Below are 23,127 nucleotides of genomic sequence, written 5' to 3'. Positions count from 1 at the left end.
TGTTGAAATTGTATGGCCCTTCCCCTGTTCTAGATGAGCAGCTGTGCTTTAAGAAATTTTAAAATATCATCTATCAAAGAGATTTCAGTTTGGATTTGCAAACTGTTTTTTCACTGTAAGAGTAAAAATCTGTAGCATCGTGAATTCTTCAATGGCTGAATGTGAACACAGAATGAGGAAAAAACAGGTGCTTCTTGTAGTACTTAGTATTTTAAGATATATTTGTATATTCTATATTTGAAAATACCGTGTTGTCAAGAGCATGGGAGAAATGGAAAGAGCATCTAAATTTTGACTTAGTGACATGATATGGAGGAGAACTTAAGGTGCTGTTCCAAAGGACAGCAGGATATAAAGCGTGATTAATGACTGTGTGAATACCACTTAATATGCTAATTATTCTCTCTCATTTGAGTAATCAAAGTTTCGTGATTGTACACGTGCCTCTTGCTTTTCTAAAGGCCAGATCAGCTTGTGATGTTGCTCTGTGGTAACTGCACACTCCTGGATAATCTCTGAGCTGCTCCGATTGGGTGCAGTGGTTTGTATGGGAGGGGCAGCAGGTTTGTACATGCAGTTATTCCTGTAGTCACATGAAGCAGTCTGCTCTTTTGTCCTTCCTTATTTAGTTGTTACACTTGATTTATGCATAATCTTATAACTTCCTCTCCCAGCAAGGGAGAAAGGCAACCATTCCCTGGCTGGAGGCTTCCAAACAGGGTGTGCTCCATCATTTCCAACCATTGTTGAGTAAGCTGCACAAAGCTTTGTCGGTGTCTCAGTCAATAATAATTGATTGGACAGGTGCAGGAAACTCACTTTTTAAGTTTATACCTTCCCTGTGTCCAGAACTCTAAAATATGGCCATAAATATGCACTCTGGAATTAGCAAATGGAATAATACCAAAAAGATCAGTTATCCAGGTACTGTAACGTGTAATGTTTGCTACATTCCGGGAGGCTCTGGGAGTGCATTCCAGCCCTGTAATTTTAGTACTTTGCTTTATGTCTGTACAACCCAACACAGTTAATATTAAATCTATTTTGCTTTTTTTATGAGGTGGAATGAAGTAATCTACATGTGAATTTGACAATAAACCTGCATGAGAGTAGCTCTTCTGGACTGTCATCTCCTAACATTTGCACTACTTATGAATCTTTTTTTTTTAAGATGGGTCATCATTTTGGATGACTTGTCCAAATCACTGCTCATCTACTGTAGTGGTTTCAGTATTAAATTTATTTTTGAGTGTATGTTTTCCTTCCTTGAACACTGGGTTTATCCAATATTATGAGCTGATATGAAAGTTTTATGTGATAATTATTTTCTTGGCTTAGCAATCTTTTTGGATGCTTTTCACTTGCTGAAAATAATATTTTGGTGTATGTATGTGAGTTTGTTAGCTTTGGACTTGGTGTTACAAACTTCTGCACTGTCAAAAACTGTTGTTGGTGGGCCCTGTGACAGAGCTTACAAAACAGGAACAGAAAGCAAGATGCATTTCAGTTAAAAATGTTAGTTAATGTATGAATCTTTGATAAAACTTGAACTTTAAACCTGTTTTTATCTCCCCTGAGATTCTGAGATTTATATTTTTAGCCCTTATTTGACATTCTCTTAAGCATTTAATTTTGTGTCTTAGGCAAGACTTGTGAAGGGATGTAGATGGGTCAGTGTTTTAACTTGTGGCCGTGAGTGAAGTGCTGGAGGCTTTACAGGGAATGAAAAGAGATGGGTGCCTTGGAAAAGGAATGCAGGGAAGAAGAAAGCTGAGTAGGACAGAGCAGATGCAGGAAGTCAGGATGATGGTCAGAAGGACTGAGGGATGTTCTGAGTTAAACATCAAAGGGGACCTGTAGTGGTTAATGGACCCCTTGTTTCTCTGGACCAGCAATAGAGGCACTTAACTGGTAGAAGAGAAAGAAATGTCTTCCTGTCTTCCCGTGTGGGGGCAGCTGATAAAACACACGTGCTGAGGGAGCTGGATCTCTGTCTCACCCTCTACCATGTGTGATTCCTGCTTTCCTGTTTGGTGGCTGGTGGTTGACAGGGCATTAACTGTTATTCTAGAAAACAATTACAAAATATATAATTAAATTTTCATATATATAAGAAAATATAATAGAAAATAAATGCAATCAGCATTTTAAGATGTTTTTATCCGGCTGTGAACATGGCAACACCATAAAATATTATTAAGGTATTATATTTAGACGTGTTTTAAAAATAACTTTTTTCTTAATTAAATGGTTGGGAAACATTGATGTAAAGGTCTGTGTTTCCTCTAGTTACTTCTGTTAATTTAGGATTCTTTGCTACTGGTAGATGTGGTGAGTTGACTGCTCTGCTTTCTTGCGTCTGGGCTTTGGTGTTTTGTTTGCATGTTTTTATGTCTCTTGTATTTTGCAAATATTGACAAGACTTCATGTCACAGTCTGTTTTGACACTTGCTTGGTACAAAGTTTGTAGGTATCCAGTTCTCCATGACAAAACTGAATTATTTATATATATAGAAAATATATGCATGTATAATAATGTATATAATTTGTATCAACATCTGAAATTCCAAGTCTGCTTCTGCATTCCCTCTGTAGAGATAAGTTTTCCTTATGTAGGAAAGTCCAGCTGTTTGTCTGTTCTTGACCTTCAGGTATTACATTTATTCAATGGCTCAGGTTTGTAAGTCTGAAGAGACTCAGTAAATTTTTTATGGCCCCCAGAGATGCTGCTTACCCCATGTGTTACATGTTGTGAGAAAGAAGTTGTACCTTGCCTGATTGATGATGTTTCTTCCTACACAGCACAACAGGATGATTATCTGATCTATATTTAGCATAGATTATAACACATCTAAAAATGTTGGTAACTTGTTAAACCGTGTTACCTGATGTGGGCGTGATTTAATAAAGGCAACGCTGAGGCTCTGTCTGGAAACTGGAGAAGTGTGAGACTGGTTTGAGTCACTTCTGTAGCTAATTATATTTTATTCTTGAGGGAGGAAGTTAGAAATTGCGATTTGAATCTGCAGCAGGCGCAAATGTAAATAATTCAGCTTTTTTCTCCAACCATTTATGAAACTCTATTGTGCACAGAGTCCATTGGTGTCTTCTGGCATCACTTGGTGGCTGGGAACTTTGTCTCCCAGGACTTTGCATCCTTTCTTATGTTTAAAGAGTGTGAGAACTTCCAACTGAAATGGATACCTCTGTGTAAAACTCTCATAAGGGGTATTTAGAGGGATTTCCAAAGCCATGCTCAGCAGATGATGGCCTTGGAGGGAGGTGTGCTGTGTTGAGGAGCTACAGCAAGAGTTGCTGCCACAGCATTGTGTCTGTACATCCTGTGGAAACTACTGGGGATTCATGTCAGCTGGAAACTTTATTCCAACTTCAATTAGGAATGGAAGTGCCTTTGACTGGGATGTACAGAAGTCAGATTATGAAGCAGTTTCAGTTTTGGAAGAGGAAAGGCAAGGAGTGATACTGCCTTACTGTTGGTTCAGCGTGATTGTAGGTCAGCACTTAAACCCAGTGATTTACTGTTAAACAGTCCCTACTTCAACCATAAATTAGGCCCCCAAAAAATCGACCCATGGCATGTGTTAAACTGTCCAGAAGGTAAATTGTCTTGCAAAACAAAGGTTATCGAGTTTGCCCATTTTTCACATGGTAACTGCTTTCATCTTTTAAGATGATCTGTTTCTATTTTCAAGAATTAATATTTAATCCTCTAGGGAGTCAGTGGCAGCCTCTGACCTCTCCCAGCTGAATTCTTCTGTTGGGAGGTCGAATCTGCTCTGATCTCCTGAATGCTTCAGGGAAGGAGCTCAGGAGATTCTCAGCAATTTTGGTTCATAAACTTTCTTGCTCTGTCCCTTTAGTTCATGGAAAGTAATGGGACGGGAATTGATGCACATTGCTCATCTTTCTTTCTTTGCCTTTGTTAAATATTTTGCCTCTGTGGGTACCTGCACTGAGAGTGAGAAATCATGTTTTCTAGTCAAGAAGGAGACACTGGCAAAATGAAGGGATGTGGGATACCTTAGATTGGAGTGAGTGGCACTGTAAAAGCTAAAGCTGCCCTGTGCCTGCCTGTCTTGCTGTAACCAAAACTGTAAATGAGAGAGGTAACAGAGGCTTAAATAATTAGTTACGTGAAGATTTTTGTGTTCTAGGAACTGTGGTGTTTCGTTGCAATTGAACAGATTAGGGCTGACAGTCTCTCTTCTGCAGGCAGCTGTACAGATTTTTATATGTATTTATATACAGTCACATTTAGATGTGTTATTTTTCAGTGATGGGGTTTTCAAGACTGTGTCTTGTATAAATGAAACTATTGCCTGTAGATTTATTACAAGCTTCCAATTCCTCCCTCTCCCCTAAAATGACAGGTTCAATTCCAAGTTCCTTATTTTCTGCTTGGTAAAATATGAATCATGAACCTAATTTGCCAGTCCATGAGTTCTTTATTGCTGTTCTGATGGGGAAGAGATGAGATAATTGTATGTGGAGGCTCAGACATTTATCTTTGTGTATTCTTCATCTCAGCCTCTTTAGAGATTGAGACCGTTTTCTGCTTCTTGAGGTCTTACTTTAAAATGTACTCAGCCAGTAACAGAAATGCACATTGCTTTTGTACAGGCTGATGTTATAGTGGAATTAATGTAAGGACTGAAAAGATGATTGTTCTTTGTATAATGACATAAATAGGAGATGGGCAGCTCAAGTCTTAATGTTTATGCTTGAAGAATCTAGCTAAGGATTTAGATTCGTTGGATAATGAACTTCCCTGTGCCCTGTAATTCAGCAGTAGAATTCATATTTTTAACTCATGGCCTTTCAGACGATCTGACCTGTTTTCTGTATCTCCAGTGCCTGGCTGATCTGAGTGCTCTTGGCTTCTGGCAAGGGGAGTGGGGGGGATCCAGCTGTCCCTGCTGGAGCGATGGCTGGGTGAGCGGCTGATGGGGGGAAGGCAGCTCCTCCCCCACTTCCAAAGTAGGTCAGGACTGCCCCCATACTTGCTTATTTTAATAGGCATCATGAGGCTGTGGATGAATTTAGATGTGTTGGGTTTTTGTCTGCATATAAAGAGTAGTTCTTGCTTCACATGTTGCTGTACCTAAGTGGTTTTGAGGTTTTCATATGTAAACATGTGCATTTCCCTGAGGAATTGTTGAACTGTGACAGGTACAATTAAAGCAACGGCCCCTTAAGATCACCCCAATCTTTTTTTTTTTTACTGTTGAGATAAATTTATTCACAGTTTTGCATATCAGCCTTTAGTGATTTCAGCAAATTTAATGTGTGTTTCAGCAAACGTGTGTTGCAAAACACACATTTAGTGGAGATTATGAAAACTTCAAACCTTTATGACTAGTGCTGTAGTTTGCAACAGAAGAAGTGGGTGGTTACTTCCCAGTTGAATGTGTTTCATGCCAAGAGACAGTCTGTATTGGCCTTGTACTGCCAAGTCATAAATGCATAAAATCTGTGCTGCTAATGGAAACACTGACAAGGCCTTGAACTGCAGTGGACTGTCATAATAACAATATTAAAATTTCCAGCTGCAGTTAATGTCAGGTTTTCATTTTGGTTTTGCTGGCTGGCAGCTGGCAAAAGCCTCATCTCAGAACAAACTGAAGTGTCCTGGGGTGTTCTGTTGGTATTGTCACAACACAGACTTTCTCTGATAGTTTGGATATACGAGGCTGACTTAAGACCCACCAAAAACCAAAGAAAACTGCCTTCCTTGTGAAGCCAATGAATAGGAGTCTTGGGAATGTTCAGGTTGGGTGTAGTGGTAGCTCAGATATGAGACCTGTGGGTGGTGTCATTTTCCAACCACTCAACTTCAAGCAAGCTGTTAGAGCAGAGATGTAAGAATTGCAGGCTCTTATTAACATTATTAATGGGGTGTTTATTGATGTTTACATTGATTAGTGTGAGTTTTCAGAGATCCAAACTGTCTTGTTTAGAAATTACTTCCTTTGTGAGATCCTAACATGTCCATAATGATGATGCCCAGGATGAAGTTGCTGGTGGGGCTGGTGGGTGTTTACGTCAGAGGATCCTGATGTGTGCTTTTGAAAATGAATCTTTGAGCATTTTCCTGCTGTTGGAGCACTGATGTGAACTACGTGGTTGTGCTGTAGTAGACCACGTGCAGCTGTGGAGACCAGGAATTCCTGAATTTGCTTTGACTCGGTTTGATTTTAATGTGGGTTTTGTGCCCTGAGGAAGGCTAATTAATGTTGCAGTTCCTCTTTAATAATGAAAAAAAATAGTGCTTGCTTTACAAGAATATTTTAAAGGGTAGTAGGTTAAATATGGAAAAAGTAGTTGTTGGCTTATCCATGCATTGCTTGCTAACTGCTTCTGTAGTTCTTTGTCAAAACTAGATTTACCACTATCTGCTGTGGCAGGACCCTCTCCTGTGGTTGTTACCCACATCTGTTCGTTGTAAATCTGATGGATTTGCAGCTCTCTGCTGCTGTTTTTATCACACACTCACCTTGAACTTTTCCTTGCAACCTCTTTCTTTTTGTATGCCTTGGAGTAGGATGATTTCTCTTAACTGTGTATCAAGTTCAACTTTCATATCTTGTCTGTATTAGGAAAGTCTGGTGTACCAGCCTTTCCTAATGTCTGATTGTTCTTTCTGGTTTCTGCTGATGAAATTCTTCATCAGTAAATCTTCAGCCTTTGAATCTGGCTGCAAGATTTTCTGCATGTAATGATTGCTCACAGAATTATTTTAGACTCTCTTTTCAAATTTAATCCACTATAGTTTCTGTTAAAATTAACTATTGTCTTGTATTAGACCTTTGAGTATTTCCTACCTGTCAACACTCAATTATTGACTCAAGCCTGGCAAGAAAGGCACTCAAGCGTTCCTCCTTTTGGTTTTGGGTCCTTGGTCTTTTGTAGTGGGCACTGCTTTTGCTTCAGATAATTTCTTATTGTTTATAACTTGTTTATTAGATTGCTGCTTTTGATGCTAGTGCTAGACTTAAAAGTATATTTTCTGTTGAATTCAAATTATTTATTATGGTGATCTTACCTCACAGAGTGTTCTAACATTTGGAAGTGTTGTGTGTGTGCTCTTTTGTTTTTTTTATGTCTTCTAATAAATTAAAAGAAAAAGAGGGAGGTCATGTTTTCAAACAAACAGTGTAAGGCTTCCCCAGTTCCTTTTTGCAACTGTTTTCTACAAAGTTACTGAAGGAGCTGCTTCTGAAGTCTTGTGCAAAGTGCAGAGTTGGGGAAGCAGCCTGGAGCTGATTCCTCACTGGAAAGTGTCACGATTGGGAAACTGGTTAACTGGAAGTTCCTGGAGCAGCTTGGAGATTTTGGAGGCTGTATAAATCACATAGCAAAAGATTATAATTTTAAAAATCCAGGGATAGAAGCACTCTAGGCAAGTTTTTAAGTACCAGTATGCTTTTCAGATGAGCACAATGGCCTTGACAGTAAGGCAGCTAGAAGGCTGTTTTGAAGGTGTGGCAAACGTTTCAGCTGTAGGCAAATTTAATTGCTTTTAGTTTATCAGACTTGCAAGTAACTGGCTGAAAAACAAGATGAGAATGACAAAGTCTTTGAAATGTGAAATGTCTATTCAGATGGGAGGTGGACAGGATGCTGCGCTATTCTGGAGGGTTGGTGGTTTTTTTGTTTGGGTGGTTCTTTTTTTTTTTGACTTGGAAGATGGGATCTCAGTAGAGCTAAGATCTCCAGGGCAGAAGTCAGTGTGTATAAAGGAGAGTAACAGCAGGAACTACTTGACTGCTTTCTGAAAAGCTTTTTTTATCTAATGTGGATGAGTGGGAAGAAATATTGTGCTATCTGTAGTTTTGCTTATTTTACTTGCTCTGCTCTTTTGAGAAATAGGGAGGTGCTTTGGTCTTTTTGACTTGAAGTTTGTAGTATCTTTGAAAGCATCAGTAGTTTTTCAGACCTGCAGACTTTTCCTGCTGGACAGCTGCAGGAGGTAACCTGGGCTTTAATGTTCCAGAAAGCACCAGCAAGGTCCTGGGCAATACGTTTCTGTTGGTTTTGGCACTTGATCGGTGCGTGGGTTTTGTTGTCTTAAAGTTCATGTTTAAGAGTTCACACAACATGAGTAAGTGTGTATCTATGCCTTGCTGGCATTGTTTTCAGTTATATTAAAGATTTTATTGCTGCTACATCTGCATTAAGTAGTGGAATTGTCAACCAGTGGCTACTGATGGTGGATGCAAGAATTGTTCTGAAGTGGATCACAAAAAGCTGCAAAGTACTAATGGGTGTTTGCTTTCCTCCAGATATTGTAATTCTGTGGTGGTGGGAAAGCTGATGGGCTTTGAGGGTCTTGCTAAGCACACAGATTTGTGAGATTCAGTGAATGTAACACACTTGGCTTTTCAGGAAGTCTTTGATAAAGTTCTCCATCAAGTTATTGAAGGAATGAAGTTCCTGTGAGACTGAACAAAAAGTTCCATTAAGAAGTGGAAGATTCTTTATAAACAAAGGACTTATCAATGTCTTGTGAGGATAGAGGAGAGTCTGTGATGGGATTTCCAGGAGCCAGTTGTGGTAGTGTCTTTGTTCAGCACCTCTGGTCATCTGGAGAGGGGATTTAACAGTGGACACTCCCATTCTGAGTGCTGTTAAACTCTGATGTAGTTCAGTGCCATGCTGGTGGCAAGGAGCTGAGCAGACAAAACAGATGGCTTAGAGGGAGCCAAATGCCAAGTAATGTGTGTAGGAAAAGCTAATCCATGTCATACCTACATGGAACCTTGAGACTGGGATGGAGACAGGCCTCTGGATAGATGGTTAAAGGGATGGAGCAGTTCTTTGACATGGGGATGACAGGGCTTGGACTGTTCAGCTGAGAAGACAAAGCCAAGGGGAAATACGATCCAGGTTTACAGAGCCATGAAGATTGTGACAAATGAAATTCAGTGATGAGGAGAACACCCTGGGGGAGTAGTATGGTGTCAGCCTAGAGCAGATGGGAGAGAGGAGCTTCTTTATGGAGCAAAGGGCAAATATCTGGTGTCTATCCCCAAGGATACTGTGGAGGCAGACAGGACCATGGGTGCTGAAAGGGGTTAGACAGGGCCAGCTGCAGACATAAAAAGGAGATGTATCTCCCTCATGAAGCACTTATGGGTGCCCTGGGAATGTGGGAGGATCTGAGTTGCAGGATAGCCTCTCTGCAGAGCCTCTGGGATTGTAGCCACTGGGAGCTGTGTTCTGCACTAGATGAACCATTGATCCGCCTTAATGGGTTTCTTGTGCAAAGTGATGGTTTCCTTCTTTCAGAGTATCTGTTCTCCCCTGGAATCTCGCTTAATGAGCTGATGTGGTAGAGTAACTGCTGCATACTTGGCCTTTTTATCAAGAACTGATGCTTTCTTGTTTATAGGCTTCTTAGTCTTGATTGGCACATTCAGTTCCAATGCTAACATTCTAATTTAGAAAGATAGGAAGGTGGGAGACAATTACCAGAAAAATTATGTCTCTACATAATTTGTCCTACACCTTTCTGCTCACTTAATCCCACTGTTTCTTGTATCTCACTTTCTTTTCCACTCGTGTCTTTCAGCAATGCGATTGTATCTTATCTGTAAACACCTCAGAGCTTTTTGAGGCAGAGATAATCACCCAATATCATTTTGTATAATAAATTATTTTATTGCCCTGCCCTGTGGGTCTACCATTGAAGTAATATTTATATGTTTACAAATGTTTTCAAATATGAGCTATGACATGAGAGTTGTAATATGGGACTTCTGGGCTCAAAGCTACTTTTCTTAGAGTTGGAGTAGATGGCTAAAATGCTGCCCCTGTTTCTGAATTTTCTTAGCACATCAGCTTACCTTTTTACTAGCATGATTGTATGGAAGAGTCAAGTTTTTTAAGGCCTTTGATATGTTTAGTTCCAGGATGCCACAATTTTCGAGTGTAATATGTTATTATACCCCAAATGGTAAGTACCTGAAATCTGTTAGTCTTTTGAATGCCTGCCTAAAATCACTGACCTCTTGAGTAATTTAAGTGGCCTCTCAGTCTTTTAAATCTCTTGTTTCAGGAAGTTAAGAAGGATGTAGAGCCCAAGGATGATGCTGTACCACTCAGGAGGGAGAAATCTGGCAATGTAGCCAGTCTTGTGCAGCGGATGAGCAGCTATGGGCTTCCAGCAGGAGGATTTCAGCCTCATCCCCCATCCAAAGGATTCAAGAAGAGTATGTAGTCCTTCCAATTCCTTCAATTGCATAAGCTGCTGACAGGCTTTTAAAAAATAAACATGAATTATTTAATGCCTGACTTAGTTTTAAGGTTATATGGAAAACTAGAAGCGTAGGGTGAAAAACTGATTTGAAGCCAAGTTTTGCTTCTGGATGTATGGGCAGAAAGCTTATATGTAGCTTTTAAGAGCAGTAATAGGGATGAATTTTCTTGGGAACAGGATTTAGACCCCTTCCAGATGCCAGAGAGCTCCGTGTATTATCAGGTATCTGAATGAGACCTGCAGGCCTTTTCATGATAATCAAAGATATCTTCCTGTGGTCTTTTTAAAAGAAATGTTAAAACATGAAGTTTTGTTAAAAATTCAAGGTTTTGTGACAAGGAAGCATTCCAGAGTTCAGATTCCTCAGGGTAGGCCTGCCTCTGGTGTGAAATAAGGTGGAGTTGGTGGTGTCTAAACAAAATCCATGGTTTTCCTTTTGTTGTTAACAGCAACCCTCAGGATGGTGAGGAGCGCAGTGTTGTTGCCTCTGTATCTCTGGTTTCTGTGTTTTAATGCCAGTTTTTAAATCATGGTGACCAAAATGTAGAGCAGAAAACTTGCCATTCCCTGCATCCAGCGAATTGACTTGTAATTTGTATTTGGAGGTATCAGTCTCTTATAAGACATTGCTCTAAATTACTCTGGCTTCCTCTCTCTTACAAAGGATTGGAGGCTTTTATGATTTAAGCATGCTTTTTTAAAAAGAAAGCATTCAGAACTTAATGTTTCTGGTGTGTTTATGCTTTGAGATTTTGCCCATAAAAGGAGAAGAGCCACTGGTTGTCTTTGAAAGCCCTGAAATAAGACTACCAGATTTATAAATTTCTTGATACTTTGTTCTAAGCAACTAAGGGTTCAAAATTGCTTTTTAGTGTCTCTGATTTGTATGTGCGTATTGGCAACACCAGTATGTGCCTGTTAGATGTTTACATCAGCAGGCTTTGGAAAAATCTAGCCTGAAGGATTAATGCTGTTCCTGGATAAATGCAGCCAGGCTCTGAAGGGGAATAAGTGTGATCCCTACAGGTCCTCCTAACTCGAGATATTCTGGGATTCTGTGAACATGATCTGATACCAGTTCAGCTGCCAGCTACTTGTTTTGGTCTCCCTAACCCTGGAATGATCCCGTATCTCATGTCTCATCCTCATGCTGATGGCTGTGGCCAGAGTAGTAGGTACAACTTGCTCTCCAACTCCACAATGCTCTGACTAGTCTCATCCTTCTGGAAGAAAATAGTGTTTCAGCACCTTCCTTTAGGCACACAGCTGTTTACTTGGTGCAGTGACAGTCTTCATTTCCATTTTACTTGCTGTTCCCTTTTTCTTGGAAGATTGTTTAAACAGCTCCAGCAGATCCTGTTTGCTCTATGCCTGGGCAATCACTTGCATCCTTCAAAAGGTTTTCAGAGCTTAGTTGTCTTTCCACTTCTGGTTCTTCACCTAGTAAAATGAGGTTTATAATCCTAAAGAAACTCTTAATATTTTTTTTTTTAATAGCAAGTTTCCATGTGCAGTGAGGTAGGTTGTCTGTCCTGCTCAGTTCCTTGTGTTGTTCTCCCAGCTCCTGCTGAATTCAGGTATTTTGTGTCAGGTGGGTGGTAAGCTGCAGGCAGAATTCCTATCAGTTAGATGTCTGTCTTTATTCAACAGAAGGAAAACACAGAAGGTTGGCTAAGTGACTGCAACAAAGGGCTAAATTTGGTTTACCCTGTACAAAACAAACAAAACCTGAAGCCAGACAAGTTGTTTTGGAAAGGAACAGAATTGCCTGCAGGCTACCACCCCAGCAGTCCTGCAGTACCAGGTGAAGCTGGAGTGTTGTTTCCTGGGTTGGATTGGTTTCCTTAGAATCATAGAATATCCTGAGTTGGAAGAGACCCATCAGAATCATTGAGTCCAACTCCTGGCCCTGCACAGGACATCTCAAGAATCACACAATGTGCCTGAGAATGTTGTCCAAATGATTCTTGGACTCTGTCAGGGTTGGTGCTGTGACCGCTTCTCTGGGGAACCTGTTCTAGTGCCCAGCAACCCTCTGGTTGAAGAACCTTCTCCTGATATCCAGCCTACACCTCCTCTGACACAGCTTTGTCATTAACTTTCCTAAGTTAGTCTAGGGATTTTCAAAACTGGAAGGCAGTACTTCCTAAACTGGGTCTCACTGAAAGCACACCTCAGATGAGGAAGAGTTCTGGATGTGAAATGCATCCCATCCGTGGGTTTGTTTTCTCCCCCATTTAGGTAGAATTACAGTATTAAAAAGGAATGCTGAGATCAGATTTATACCAAATGGCTGTGACTTTTTAATTTGCCTTTTTTTGGTATCAGTTAATCTCCTGCAAAGGAGAAGCCCTGAAAGCGCTGCAGGAGACAGTAAAGGCCAGTGAACCGTTTATTGCAATTACTGTAAACTGAACAATCCCTCTGGGCTGATGTATGAGCTCCAGTGGAGGCAAAAGAAGGGGGTTTATGTGGGCAATTATGTGTTATTAGAAATAACCCACAGAGTTTCATATTTCTGGTTTATTTGTTTCTTGCACGGGTCATATACCAGCATGTAGAAAACTAGGTTTGGTGAGGCCTCTCTCAGAAATTTTAGATGCAGAATATTGCTCAGATGCCTGGTGTGTTTTGTACCGAGGCTGCTGGGTGTGGCTGTCTTCTGGATGTCTGACTTTGGACTTTGAACACTGCTGTAATAAGACAAGGATCAATCTTGGAGGCAGTAGCTGTGCTTTGAAATGTTTTTACACAGCTAATCCTAATTGCTGAAGCTTCAGTGTGAAGGGAGTACAAAGTATGGGGAAAAAGCATGGAAATTATACAGCTCCTGTAAGCTTAGGCTTTACCACGTCAAGCTTTTGATTCATATTTTCATTTAAATTGAAGCAGATTGCTTTTGAGGAGGATAGGGAACGTGTGTGGGTCATAGCTCAGGATGATAATTACCCTCAAAAGCATGCTGGCTGCTCTGTTGTGGAAAAGGTCTGAAGGCATGGCCTCTTGTTTGAAGGAGAAATGCATAAACTCTCTGGGTTCAGCAGCAGCATCACTCCAGGATACGTGCACAGTAATTAGGCAATGTGGGTTCACACTGCTGTGGCTGGAGGGGTTGTTGGAAGTCACTTCAATGCTTCCCCATCTCGACATGTCATTTTGTCTTTTTAACGCCTGCAGAGCTTTAATGATGTGTGGCAAACATCTGAAGATTGCACTTAATTTTAATTTTGCTTTTGTCAAACACTGCTAATTGATGCTTAGTTTGACTCCATGCTGGCACTGAGAAAAGGGAGGGTTTTTTGCATTCACAGATTAAATTGAGTTTGGATTTTGAAATACGAGCCCAGCAAATGTTGGCATTACCTCAGAGCTGCGGTTAACAAGGTCTGTGTTAGGGGGCAGAAGGGCTATCTGTGCACAACAAAAGGTGTCTCTGCTTTCAGGATTGCCTAAAGACTGGAGGCTCAAACTTGCATGTTTTCTTCAAAGCAGGTGCTAACTGGAAGCAGCTGTCATTCCTGCAGATTTTCGTCAGGAAATAGCTTGAAAAATCGCAGTAGTGGGGATTTACCTGACTTTTGAGTCAACATGTTTTCAGAGGGTGTTGGTAATGAGCGATACAGCGTTGGAATTGTCCCTCTGTTCTCAACCTCCATCTAAGCTGTGGCTCGATAGACTTAACGTGACACAACAAACTGGAAAACCAGAATCAAAAGCAACATAGCTTTTTGGGATGGCTTATGGGTCTTCTGGTCAGATTGGATCCTCAGGAGCTTGAGTGAAGGAAAGACTAGTTTTCCTTTGTGGGTGTTCTTACTTGTGCCCTTCCCCTCGGATCAGGGTCCAAGAAGCGTCAGTGCAAAGTGCTCTTCGAGTACGTCCCGCAGAACGAAGATGAACTGGAGCTCAAGGTGGGGGATGTGATCGACATCAGCGACGAGGTAAGAGCTGTTTTGCAGAGCGATCATCTCTCTACTTGCCAGAAGTCAAATTGACTTTTTTGGGTGATTGCTTGGGTTTGCAAGCATGTTGGAAAAATAGCATGGGAAAAGTAGAGTTTTTGCAGCTAAAGCTATTAGCTTAGGAATTTCTCTTAGGATCTAATCCTAAATCAATGAATACTAGATGTTTACAGGAATCATTTGATCATCGCAGCAATAAATTTTTGATCTGTAGCACAGATTCATTTTTTGAAAGACTTTTACAGATCTTTCGTCCTGTCTGAGTGATTGTTATTTTTAGGATGCTTTTGCTAAAACTGTTGGACCAGTTACCTTTAAGTCGACATACTCTAACTTGATCTAGGTGAATGTTATTTGACCTGATTCTCCAGTTTTATACTCTCTTGTAAGCACATTGAAGCATTAAACTAACAGTACCAATGTTCAGCATGGAAACCTCTAGCTGTAGTACAATGTACTTCACCCCACATGCATAAAAATATGGAGCATACAAATGCACTCAACAGCATGTTATTATTTCTGTTGCCTCCATTTTCCATTGGGTAAGAAATACAGTTCAAGTTATCTCCATGTTTAGACTTTGGCATTGGCCCCATGTGACTGAGTAGGGGTTTGGGGTGGGGGTTTCTTATCTGTTCCTACCTATGTGCTTCCTTGATATCTCTTCCATTCAATAGCAACTTGTGTTGTGGGAAGCTTTTGAAGACAGTGCTAGTGCTCACCTGACAGTTGCTAGGAAGAGCTCTGCCATTCTCCTAGCAAGGAAAAAGCTATGTCTTTAGATTCATTTGCACTAGTAGAATTTAATATCTCTGAGTAAACAGAGCAAATGACTTGTGAAACCTGCTCGCTAAACTCAGTTTCATAAATACCATTGTGTGGGTGTTTGTAAAGGAGTGTTCCTGGGTAATCTTGGCAGTTTAATTTGTGGATGGTGCCTGTACTAGCAGTCCTGACAGAATAAACAGAATAAAAACATCAAGGCATTTCCTCATCTGGTTTCTTAAGGAAATTTTTTTTTATTAGTCCTCATTCTTACTCCTCTCCTAATGATTTTAAAATATGTGAGTACCCAGTCTTCACTATTTCTAAGAAAAACTGCTAAAAAAATTTTTAGGCAAATGCTACCAGGTAGAAAAATGCTACAGCTTACTATGAGCACAGAGCTGTTGGCACACTATTTTTATGGTGATGTAGAATAGACCTGGCAGGTGTAGACTAGGTCTGTCTGCTTCACAAAACTGTACTGATGGACCAGAAACGTGCAGAATGGTAGAAAATACTGTCCATTGGTTGTGCTGTATGCTGGGAGAACTTGTCTTCACTACTGTGAGATGATTCACTCCCAAATATATATATGTGTATATATATATATGTGTATATATATATATGCAGATAACTTGTAACTGTTACTTCAAGGAAAGATCATTTGTTTACCTCTTTATGGGGAAAATAAGGTAAAATGAGCTTCAGTTCTACATTACCTGAGAATAATTCAGTATTTAGTCCTTGAGTTGTTTTTGCAGATTATGTCCTTAAAACTGACACCACTGATTCTGAAATCAAAGGTGGAGGCAGATGTGTTTGGAAATGAAATTATTAATATTGAGGAGAGGTTTTAGAGAAGAAGGCTCTTGTGCTGTATGCTGGCTAAATCCACAGGGTTTCTTATTTATAGAACATGTGAGTTTTACGCGTGGAAAAAAATGCACAGAGTGCACGTGACAACTGTAGCCTTGCTGTAAAACCTTTGTCTCTCTTTTATATCTTCACCCACTCTTGTCAGAAGCAGCACTAATGAACAGATTTATTTTTGTAGTATATTTTTAGTATTTGCACACTGGTGTAATCAAGCAAAATAAAATTTCATCTGACATCATTAGTGAAGTTTTTATTAAAAAAAAAATCAAACTGTATTGGCAAAACTGCTTGTTTCAGCCTTTCTCCTTCTCTCTTGTTGAGAAGTCTTGACTTTTTTGATAGAAATAAGTTGATGCGATTCACACTAAAAGAGTTCTGCTGTGTGTACCAGAGCTGTACCTCCCTCTTGTGGAAATTGTATCATCTGGTAAGATTTTGAAATGGAAGAGGAAGGTTGGGAAATTGTCATCTGTGTTGCTGGCACCAACAGATGTGCAGATGTTCTCCGCCCAAGCGTCTAGAACTTCTTAAACCTGATTTTTTTAATGTCAATTAAAGATACAAACTGTATTACCAGAAAAAGTATATAGTCAGTTAAAGGCAGTGTGCTGAGGAGGTTGAAGCAAGTGTGCTCAAGAAATGTTTGTTTTGTTGCTGAGTGTCTCTGAACTGGCATCGCTTTGCGTTTGCAAAGTGCTTTGCTGACCATATTTCTTGGCAGAAGAAGAAAGGGATGCTCAAGCTACTTTCTGTATCGTAAGCATTGAAAGTCCCTTTCTCGAGGCTTCTGGGTGTAGTCTGGGTGAGTCAAGGCATTTGTATTTTAGGTTTCTATCATGTGTTATGTAAAGCTTGAGGTGCCAGAGCCTGGGCAGCAGTTGCCAGTAATCTGTGCTTAAAATCTGTTTCAGAGGACCGGCCTCTGAGTTTGAACCATACCCAGCAAAGCTCTATTTGAGCACCAGGATGCCTTTAAAAATAACAGTGCTCTTTTCATTGCCAGTCTCTGCACTGCCAGGTTCTGAATATGCTTTGCTTGCCTGGAGGTGGGTTGATGTTTAAAACTGTGCCTGTGTGTCAGGCGTAGTGACCTACAAAACAAGGCTAAAAAAAGGCAATGTAAACAACTGCTGTTTGGCTTGCTTCTTTTTATTTCCCTGTTGCTTTTCTAAAAACAGCTTTCCAGCCCGAAAACAAGGCAACTGAAATGAAAGATTTTGAAAATTTATCTAAATTAGAGTTTTTAAGTAGTACTCATTAGGTAAATAGATTGTATTTATTTAAGACATTTTGAAAACTGTTCGTAAATTGGAAGAGTACTGTTCTTAGTCTGTTGGCATTGCTTTACCCTATCACCTCTGCATGCCCAGTGTTGGCTTGTTCTGCTTTGGACCGTGGGTTATTCCTGATAAACATTCCATTAAATTTTGGAGTATTTCAGTGCAAGTGACACACCAGGAATTCAAGCACATAACTGAGTGTTAGAGTCATTATGTTCCCTAATCCCTGAACAAGTTTATTTCCAGTGCAAAAATGAGTTGTTTTGTGAAGAGCAAAGCCAACAAAATTTGGCATCCAGCAGACTTTTTTTGTTAGGACTGCTGTGTGCCACCACAAAATCCTTGTGGACTTGGCTACCTTTGTTGGCTGGCCAGCTCTGATGGGAAAGTCCCTGCACCAGAGAAAGCCTGCTCAGCCAGCTGCCTTCTGATAGAAGGAATGGACAGCTTAGTTTTCCATTACTCTGTGATGTCCTTAAGGACTTCCCTCTGTTCTATCCAATATTATTTGTAGAAATTACAGCTTTGAAACTTGTATCTTTTGATTGAAATTGTGTGAAGCTGCCCAATGGATACAAAGCAAGTGGGATCAGGACTGGTGGAAACTGGACAAAGCAGAGGAAAAGACATGGACAGCAAGAATGCATAAAAATTTCCATAGAAAGCCAGGCTAAAAGTTTCATCTTTAGTTCCTAAGCAGTTTAATATTTTCTTCTTCTGTTGGACATGCAGTGCCTGTTATTCTGTCTTACCCTGAGAAAGTTGATGAATATTTTGCTACTTTTCTGGATTAACTGTCATGGGGCTAATCTCATGTTTTAGGATCACTGCTGTAGTGATAGAAGTGACAATAAATTGTTCTTTTTGCATACTGTTTCTGCATCTTTGGTAGGTTTCTCTATAAAGAAATTGTGGTCATTTTGAACTTTCCCCAAGTTGTTTGTAGAGTTTTATAAGTGAAGTGAATTTCCTTTTGCTCTATTGGTCTACTGGTGATGTGCTAAATATTTCTCTACAGGTAGAAGAAGGCTGGTGGAGTGGAACACTGAATGGCAGGGCAGGGTTGTTCCCTTCAAACTTCGTGAAGGAATTGGAGTCAACGGATGATGGAGAAACACAGGATGCTGTGGATGACACAGGTGGTGTTGTCTTTATTGTAAACACTTAGCAAAGTGATCTTAGATCTTGGGTATAATTTGGAGTATTATGGTTGTAGTACAGCAAAAGTTATAAAGAGTTCAAGCTTCCTAAGAAGGGTAAGTATTTAGTTTCATTCTGGAAAGTGTTGATGCTGAGTATGAAGATAACCTGTCTTGCTCCCAGTGCACTTCAAATAAAATTGCAGTCGAGGTCTTGATCTTGCAAATGTGTGTTCTGCTTTTTATCATTAGAAATTTTATTATGTTCAGAGTTGATCCTTTTTAGTATTAGACACAAAATCATTTTTTTTGTTTAGTAGCTTTTTTCAGTCTTATTCTCACAGTCCTGAGTTCTTGAACACACAAAACTTAAATGTTTAACCAAGTCATTTGAGAATTAAAACTCGAATCAAAACAGTATGGAGAGCCTCAACTTAAAATGAGCCCTGGGAAGGGAGCCCTGATTCTTCATTGTGTTTTAGTCTAACAATGAAATGTTTTTAAGGCAGAATTTACATTTAGCTGTTCCTTTCTGGCTGTGGCTGTTTAGCTGAGGCAGAAGCAGACGGTCTCTGGCTGAACAGCTGAGTGTTGAGTGGTGCCCGGCAGGACTGTGCTTTACAGGCAATTACTTTGTTCCCTTAAAAAAATGCACTTTAGAAACATTTTGGTCTATGAAGAACTGTTTGAAGGCTCGAGACTTGTGATATGACACTGCTGGAATTAGGAGTGTTTTTTGGGAACATCATAACAGGAGTTAATTGATTGTTAAAGACAGCTGTGTAGCGTTCAAGGGGAAAAGTGATTTTTAACCTTGTGGTAATGTGCACCCTCATTTACAAAATGTTCAGTATTGATTGTTTCAAAAAAGGGTTTGCTCAGACATAGGGAAGGAGAGTCTGGCTTGGATTTTTTTTTCTTTCTTTTGTAAATTGTGGAAATAATTGCAGTAGTGTAAAACAAGAGTTGTTTGGCTTGAAGTTGCAAATAGCTTAGTGGCTGTATCCTTGGAGGACAAGTTCCCTGAGTTTAGTGGGGTCTGAGATAAATTTACAAATGGATATGTGTTGGTCTTAATTCCTGAATACTGAAGTCAGTGAGACTGAACAGTAATTTGAAGTAATTGTATATTCTGTCAGTAACTAACAGGCCTCAGCCTCCCAGGGTTTATATTTAATGCTCAGTACTTTGACAGACTGCATCTTGAGTATGTGTCTTCCCATCCTCACTCCTGGGAAACAGTAACTGCCTCATTCACTTAGCTGGGGTCTTTCAAACATGTGACCTGAACTTTCCTCATCAATGGGATGTCCAGCTATCCTTTTAGATATCTGAGAGGATATAGCTGAGTGAAGAGCAACTGCATAGAGAAAAGGTGAGAAACTGAAGTCAAGATCCATGTAGCTTCATAGTATCATCAAAATATCTTGAATTTATGATAGAGGGGAGAGGCTTTAATTTTTATTGCAGTTTCCACACATGCATAGGCTGAAGAGAACTTAACCAAAATGCTAAAAGTTGTGGAGACTATTTCGAATTTGGCTTGTAAAAGCTCTCTGTTTTCACATGACTGTCTACTGGAATTCTGCACGTAAAAGTAGTTTACCTGTGAATATTGGTTTCTAAAGTTCAACAGATTTGACCATAACTTAAAAATAAAAAAAAATAATTAAAAAGTCTCAAAGCTCTCAACACCAAAATTAAGTTCTCTGAAATACGTTTCTGAGGGTTGGATAAACGTGGTCCCTTAAAACTGAAAGATTATAAGAGCTAAATAGTTGTGTTACCTATTTGCATTTTGAGCAATAGGAAAATTTCCCTTTGGTGCCTTGAGAGGCATCATCTACCACTGAGACACTGTGTTTTCCTGTGGCTCTTTAAACATGGTTGGATTCACTGTGGACCTTTATTGATCATCGCTGTCTGTGGCTGCAGCTCTGCTAATGAGAAGCTTTTAAATGTTGGACTAAAACCCCATTTTCAGAGAATGAATAAGCAGTGTTTCATAAAACTAATGGAAAACATTGATGTTAAAAGGCTGTGTAGCCTGAGTGATAATTGAAATAGCAAGAAATATTAGTGATCTATTGACTTAATTGCCAGAGTAATCAGGGCAATACTGGTGTCATTTCAGTTTTTCAATTCGTTGTATATTGAATATAAATCTAGAACAAATGTGAGGTATTACAACTACAATTCCTAGAAAAGCTGTTTAACAGGAGCAGTGCACACGGCTGTGTAGCTTCCACTTTTTTGCCCCAGAAAAACAGATATATAATTTCAGTTATTTTAATAACTTTTCCTTTCTTATTTTACTTTCAGAACCTGTTTGCAATAGTCCTACCTCACCTGTGACCTCTCCAGGAAATGGGGGTGAACCTGCGTCTGGACCAGCACAGCCAAAGAAAATCCGAGGTGTTGGGTTTGGGGATATCTTTAAAGAAGGCTCAGTGAAACTTAAGACAAGATTACCTAGTAATGAATCAGAAGATAAAAAGCAAGATAAGGTTTGTACTGGTACATACTGTTATTTTGGGGTTTCCTGTAAAAATAATTTAAGAAATGTGGGCTCTGACCATAATCATCTCATAGGGCTCTTGCCTATAAAATGAAACAAATCCCCTCAGGCTTCTTTCCTAATGAGTTATAAGTAAGATATATTTAACATTGATTCCAAAATGTCAGATGTCAAATACCAAATGTTCAAATGTCTTGGTATTTAAAACATTAGAGATGGAAAACCAAGGTGATAGAAGATTGTCATTTCAGAGCCATGTGGTGTAAGACATAACGAACTCTCAAACACATCTGCAGTGTGAGGTCTCTCATAATCCTCCTTACAACAGACTTTGTAGTCTGGGACAAGACTGTTAAGCCTTCTTGAGCAAGTTAAACTTGTCTTTTCAAACAAGGAATATTTTGGTGTTTCTTTAAGTTTTTGTTCGGGTTTTTTTTTTTCAAGTTTTGGTGGATGTTGAGATTGCTGTTCAAGGTGTCAACTGCCATTACCTTCAGAGCATGCTGCCAAGCTTTTGGCTCCATAAACTGCTGATATGTAAGCCTGAAAAATACAGTTTTAGAATTTTGCATCCTCATTCATTTTTTTTCCTCATTTTTTATGAGTGAGTGGAAAAAGGAGCACTTCTATTGTCTATACTGAACTTACTGGAGCTTAGGAGAGAGCAGATAATGCAATGATAGTGGAATTGCTGCAGTTTGAGTTTTATTTTGATCTGAACCCGAGAGTGCTCTTACCTCTTGAAAGCACAACAACGATTCTCAGTCCTTTATCTTGAACTTATGCATTGTTTATTCCAAGAGCTTATATATGGATTTTTAGCTTTTGATAAATTAAAGGCAGCTGAGATAGTCCAATTTTTCAGATTTGACTCAGGTGATGAATTCAAGAAAGCTTTTAAAGCCTTTATCCCTTTCAGTCTTTTGTCTGTTATGATTATTAATGCTGTTTTGCTGACTGATTTCTTTTCCTCTGCTGCCATGGAAGTAACTGTAGTGGTGTAGGGCAGGTCAGCTGAGTCCCTGGAAGGATGGTAGGGACAGAGATTTCCTTGAGTGTGTTTTCCCTCAATAGCAATGCTAAGAGCAATGACATGGTGCATGTCTTCTTTGTTTCTGGTCCAGTCAGAAGCATCAGATGATTCAGAAAATGAAAGTTGCAACTGTGTTGCCTTCTGTTTAAGGCTTGGGGAATGTTACCTCCTAAAGAATATGTTGTTTTGTTTGGAGAAGAGAAGGTTCCTGGCAGGTCTTATTGCATCCTTTCAATGCAATGGAGAGAGACTTTTTGCCGGGGTCTGTTGTGACAGGACAAGGGACAGTGGCTTCAAACTGAAAGAAGAGAGACTTAGGAAGAAAAGAGGTGACATAAGGAAGATGTGCTTTGTGGTGAGGGAGGTGAGATGCTGGAACAGGTTGCCCAGCCAAGGCCAGGCTGGATGGGGCTTTGAGTAACCTGATCTAGTGAAAGGTATCCCTGCCCATGGCATGGGGGTTGGATATGGATGGTCATTGAAGGTCCCTTCCAACTCACACCATTCTGTGATTCTGTGAAGGCATACTGATTTTCCTCAGATATCTCCAGACCTTGTCCCTTGAAGTGGGGGTCTGTGGGATCACTAGATCTTCAAGTGAATGCTGTTAGACGAGGGCTACAGGACGTAGCTTCATCTTGCCTTCTTGTCACAAGACCAATGGTTCAAAAGCACATTTCCCTACTTTCTTCCTTGTTACCTGGGAATATAAAGAACCTGTCTAAACTCTGCTCAGTTAATATGAAGTCTGCTCAGACCTTTTGAATTTTCATATTTGACTGTGTATAAACAATAAAATATGCTGGTGCTGTGTTTTGTTGGTTGGCCTTTCTGGAAATCTCTTGCAGGCCGTTTCTCAGCAAGAGAGGAAATGAAGTGAGAAAACAGTTTTGCATAGCCTAGTGACAAAGAAATAAACAATTTCATTTAGCACTTAATATTCCTCTTCCGCTTGTTGCCAGAGTCATCCCAAAGGCAGACAGACTTACAGAACAACATGGAGAGCCCAAGGGAGGTAACTCTCGTGAAGGTCTTGGGAAAATAGATGGCTTCCTTGGATTTGTGCTTAACTTGCTTCAGGGTTAGATAAAGGGATGCTGGAAGGGCATTCTGTCTGTCGTTAAGTCTGTAAGGGGAAAAAAAAAGCTGTCTAGAGTAGAGAGGGCTCTTTTCCCCTGGGAAATTCAGAGACAGTTTAGCACAGGACAGCTGAGTACTGATGTATCTGAAGTTCTCAAGGGCACTTATGCTGCTGCAGGAGATTGTTTCAGCTGG

General features: G+C 39.9%; 1 protein-coding gene across 2 annotated transcripts in view; it reads left to right on the top strand.

Annotated features, from left to right (window-relative positions):
- CD2AP (CD2 associated protein) overlaps nucleotides 1-23,127 on the top strand; it is an 82,177-nt gene that overhangs the window by 31,472 nt on the left and 27,578 nt on the right. For both annotated transcript variants that reach the window (XM_032683673.1, XM_032683674.1), the window contains exons 3-6: nucleotides 10,079-10,232; nucleotides 14,120-14,220; nucleotides 18,181-18,301; nucleotides 20,624-20,808. In XM_032683673.1, the coding sequence (XP_032539564.1) occupies nucleotides 10,079-10,232; nucleotides 14,120-14,220; nucleotides 18,181-18,301; nucleotides 20,624-20,808 (561 nt within the window). The remainder of the gene's footprint in view (nucleotides 1-10,078; nucleotides 10,233-14,119; nucleotides 14,221-18,180; nucleotides 18,302-20,623; nucleotides 20,809-23,127) is intronic.

Source organism: Chiroxiphia lanceolata, chromosome 3 (genome assembly GCF_009829145.1).
Source record: "Chiroxiphia lanceolata isolate bChiLan1 chromosome 3, bChiLan1.pri, whole genome shotgun sequence".
Classification (NCBI taxonomy): Eukaryota; Metazoa; Chordata; class Aves; order Passeriformes; family Pipridae; genus Chiroxiphia; species Chiroxiphia lanceolata.
The sequence above is the reverse complement of the archived record's forward strand: the minus strand, read 5'-3'. Positions and strand labels throughout refer to the sequence as shown.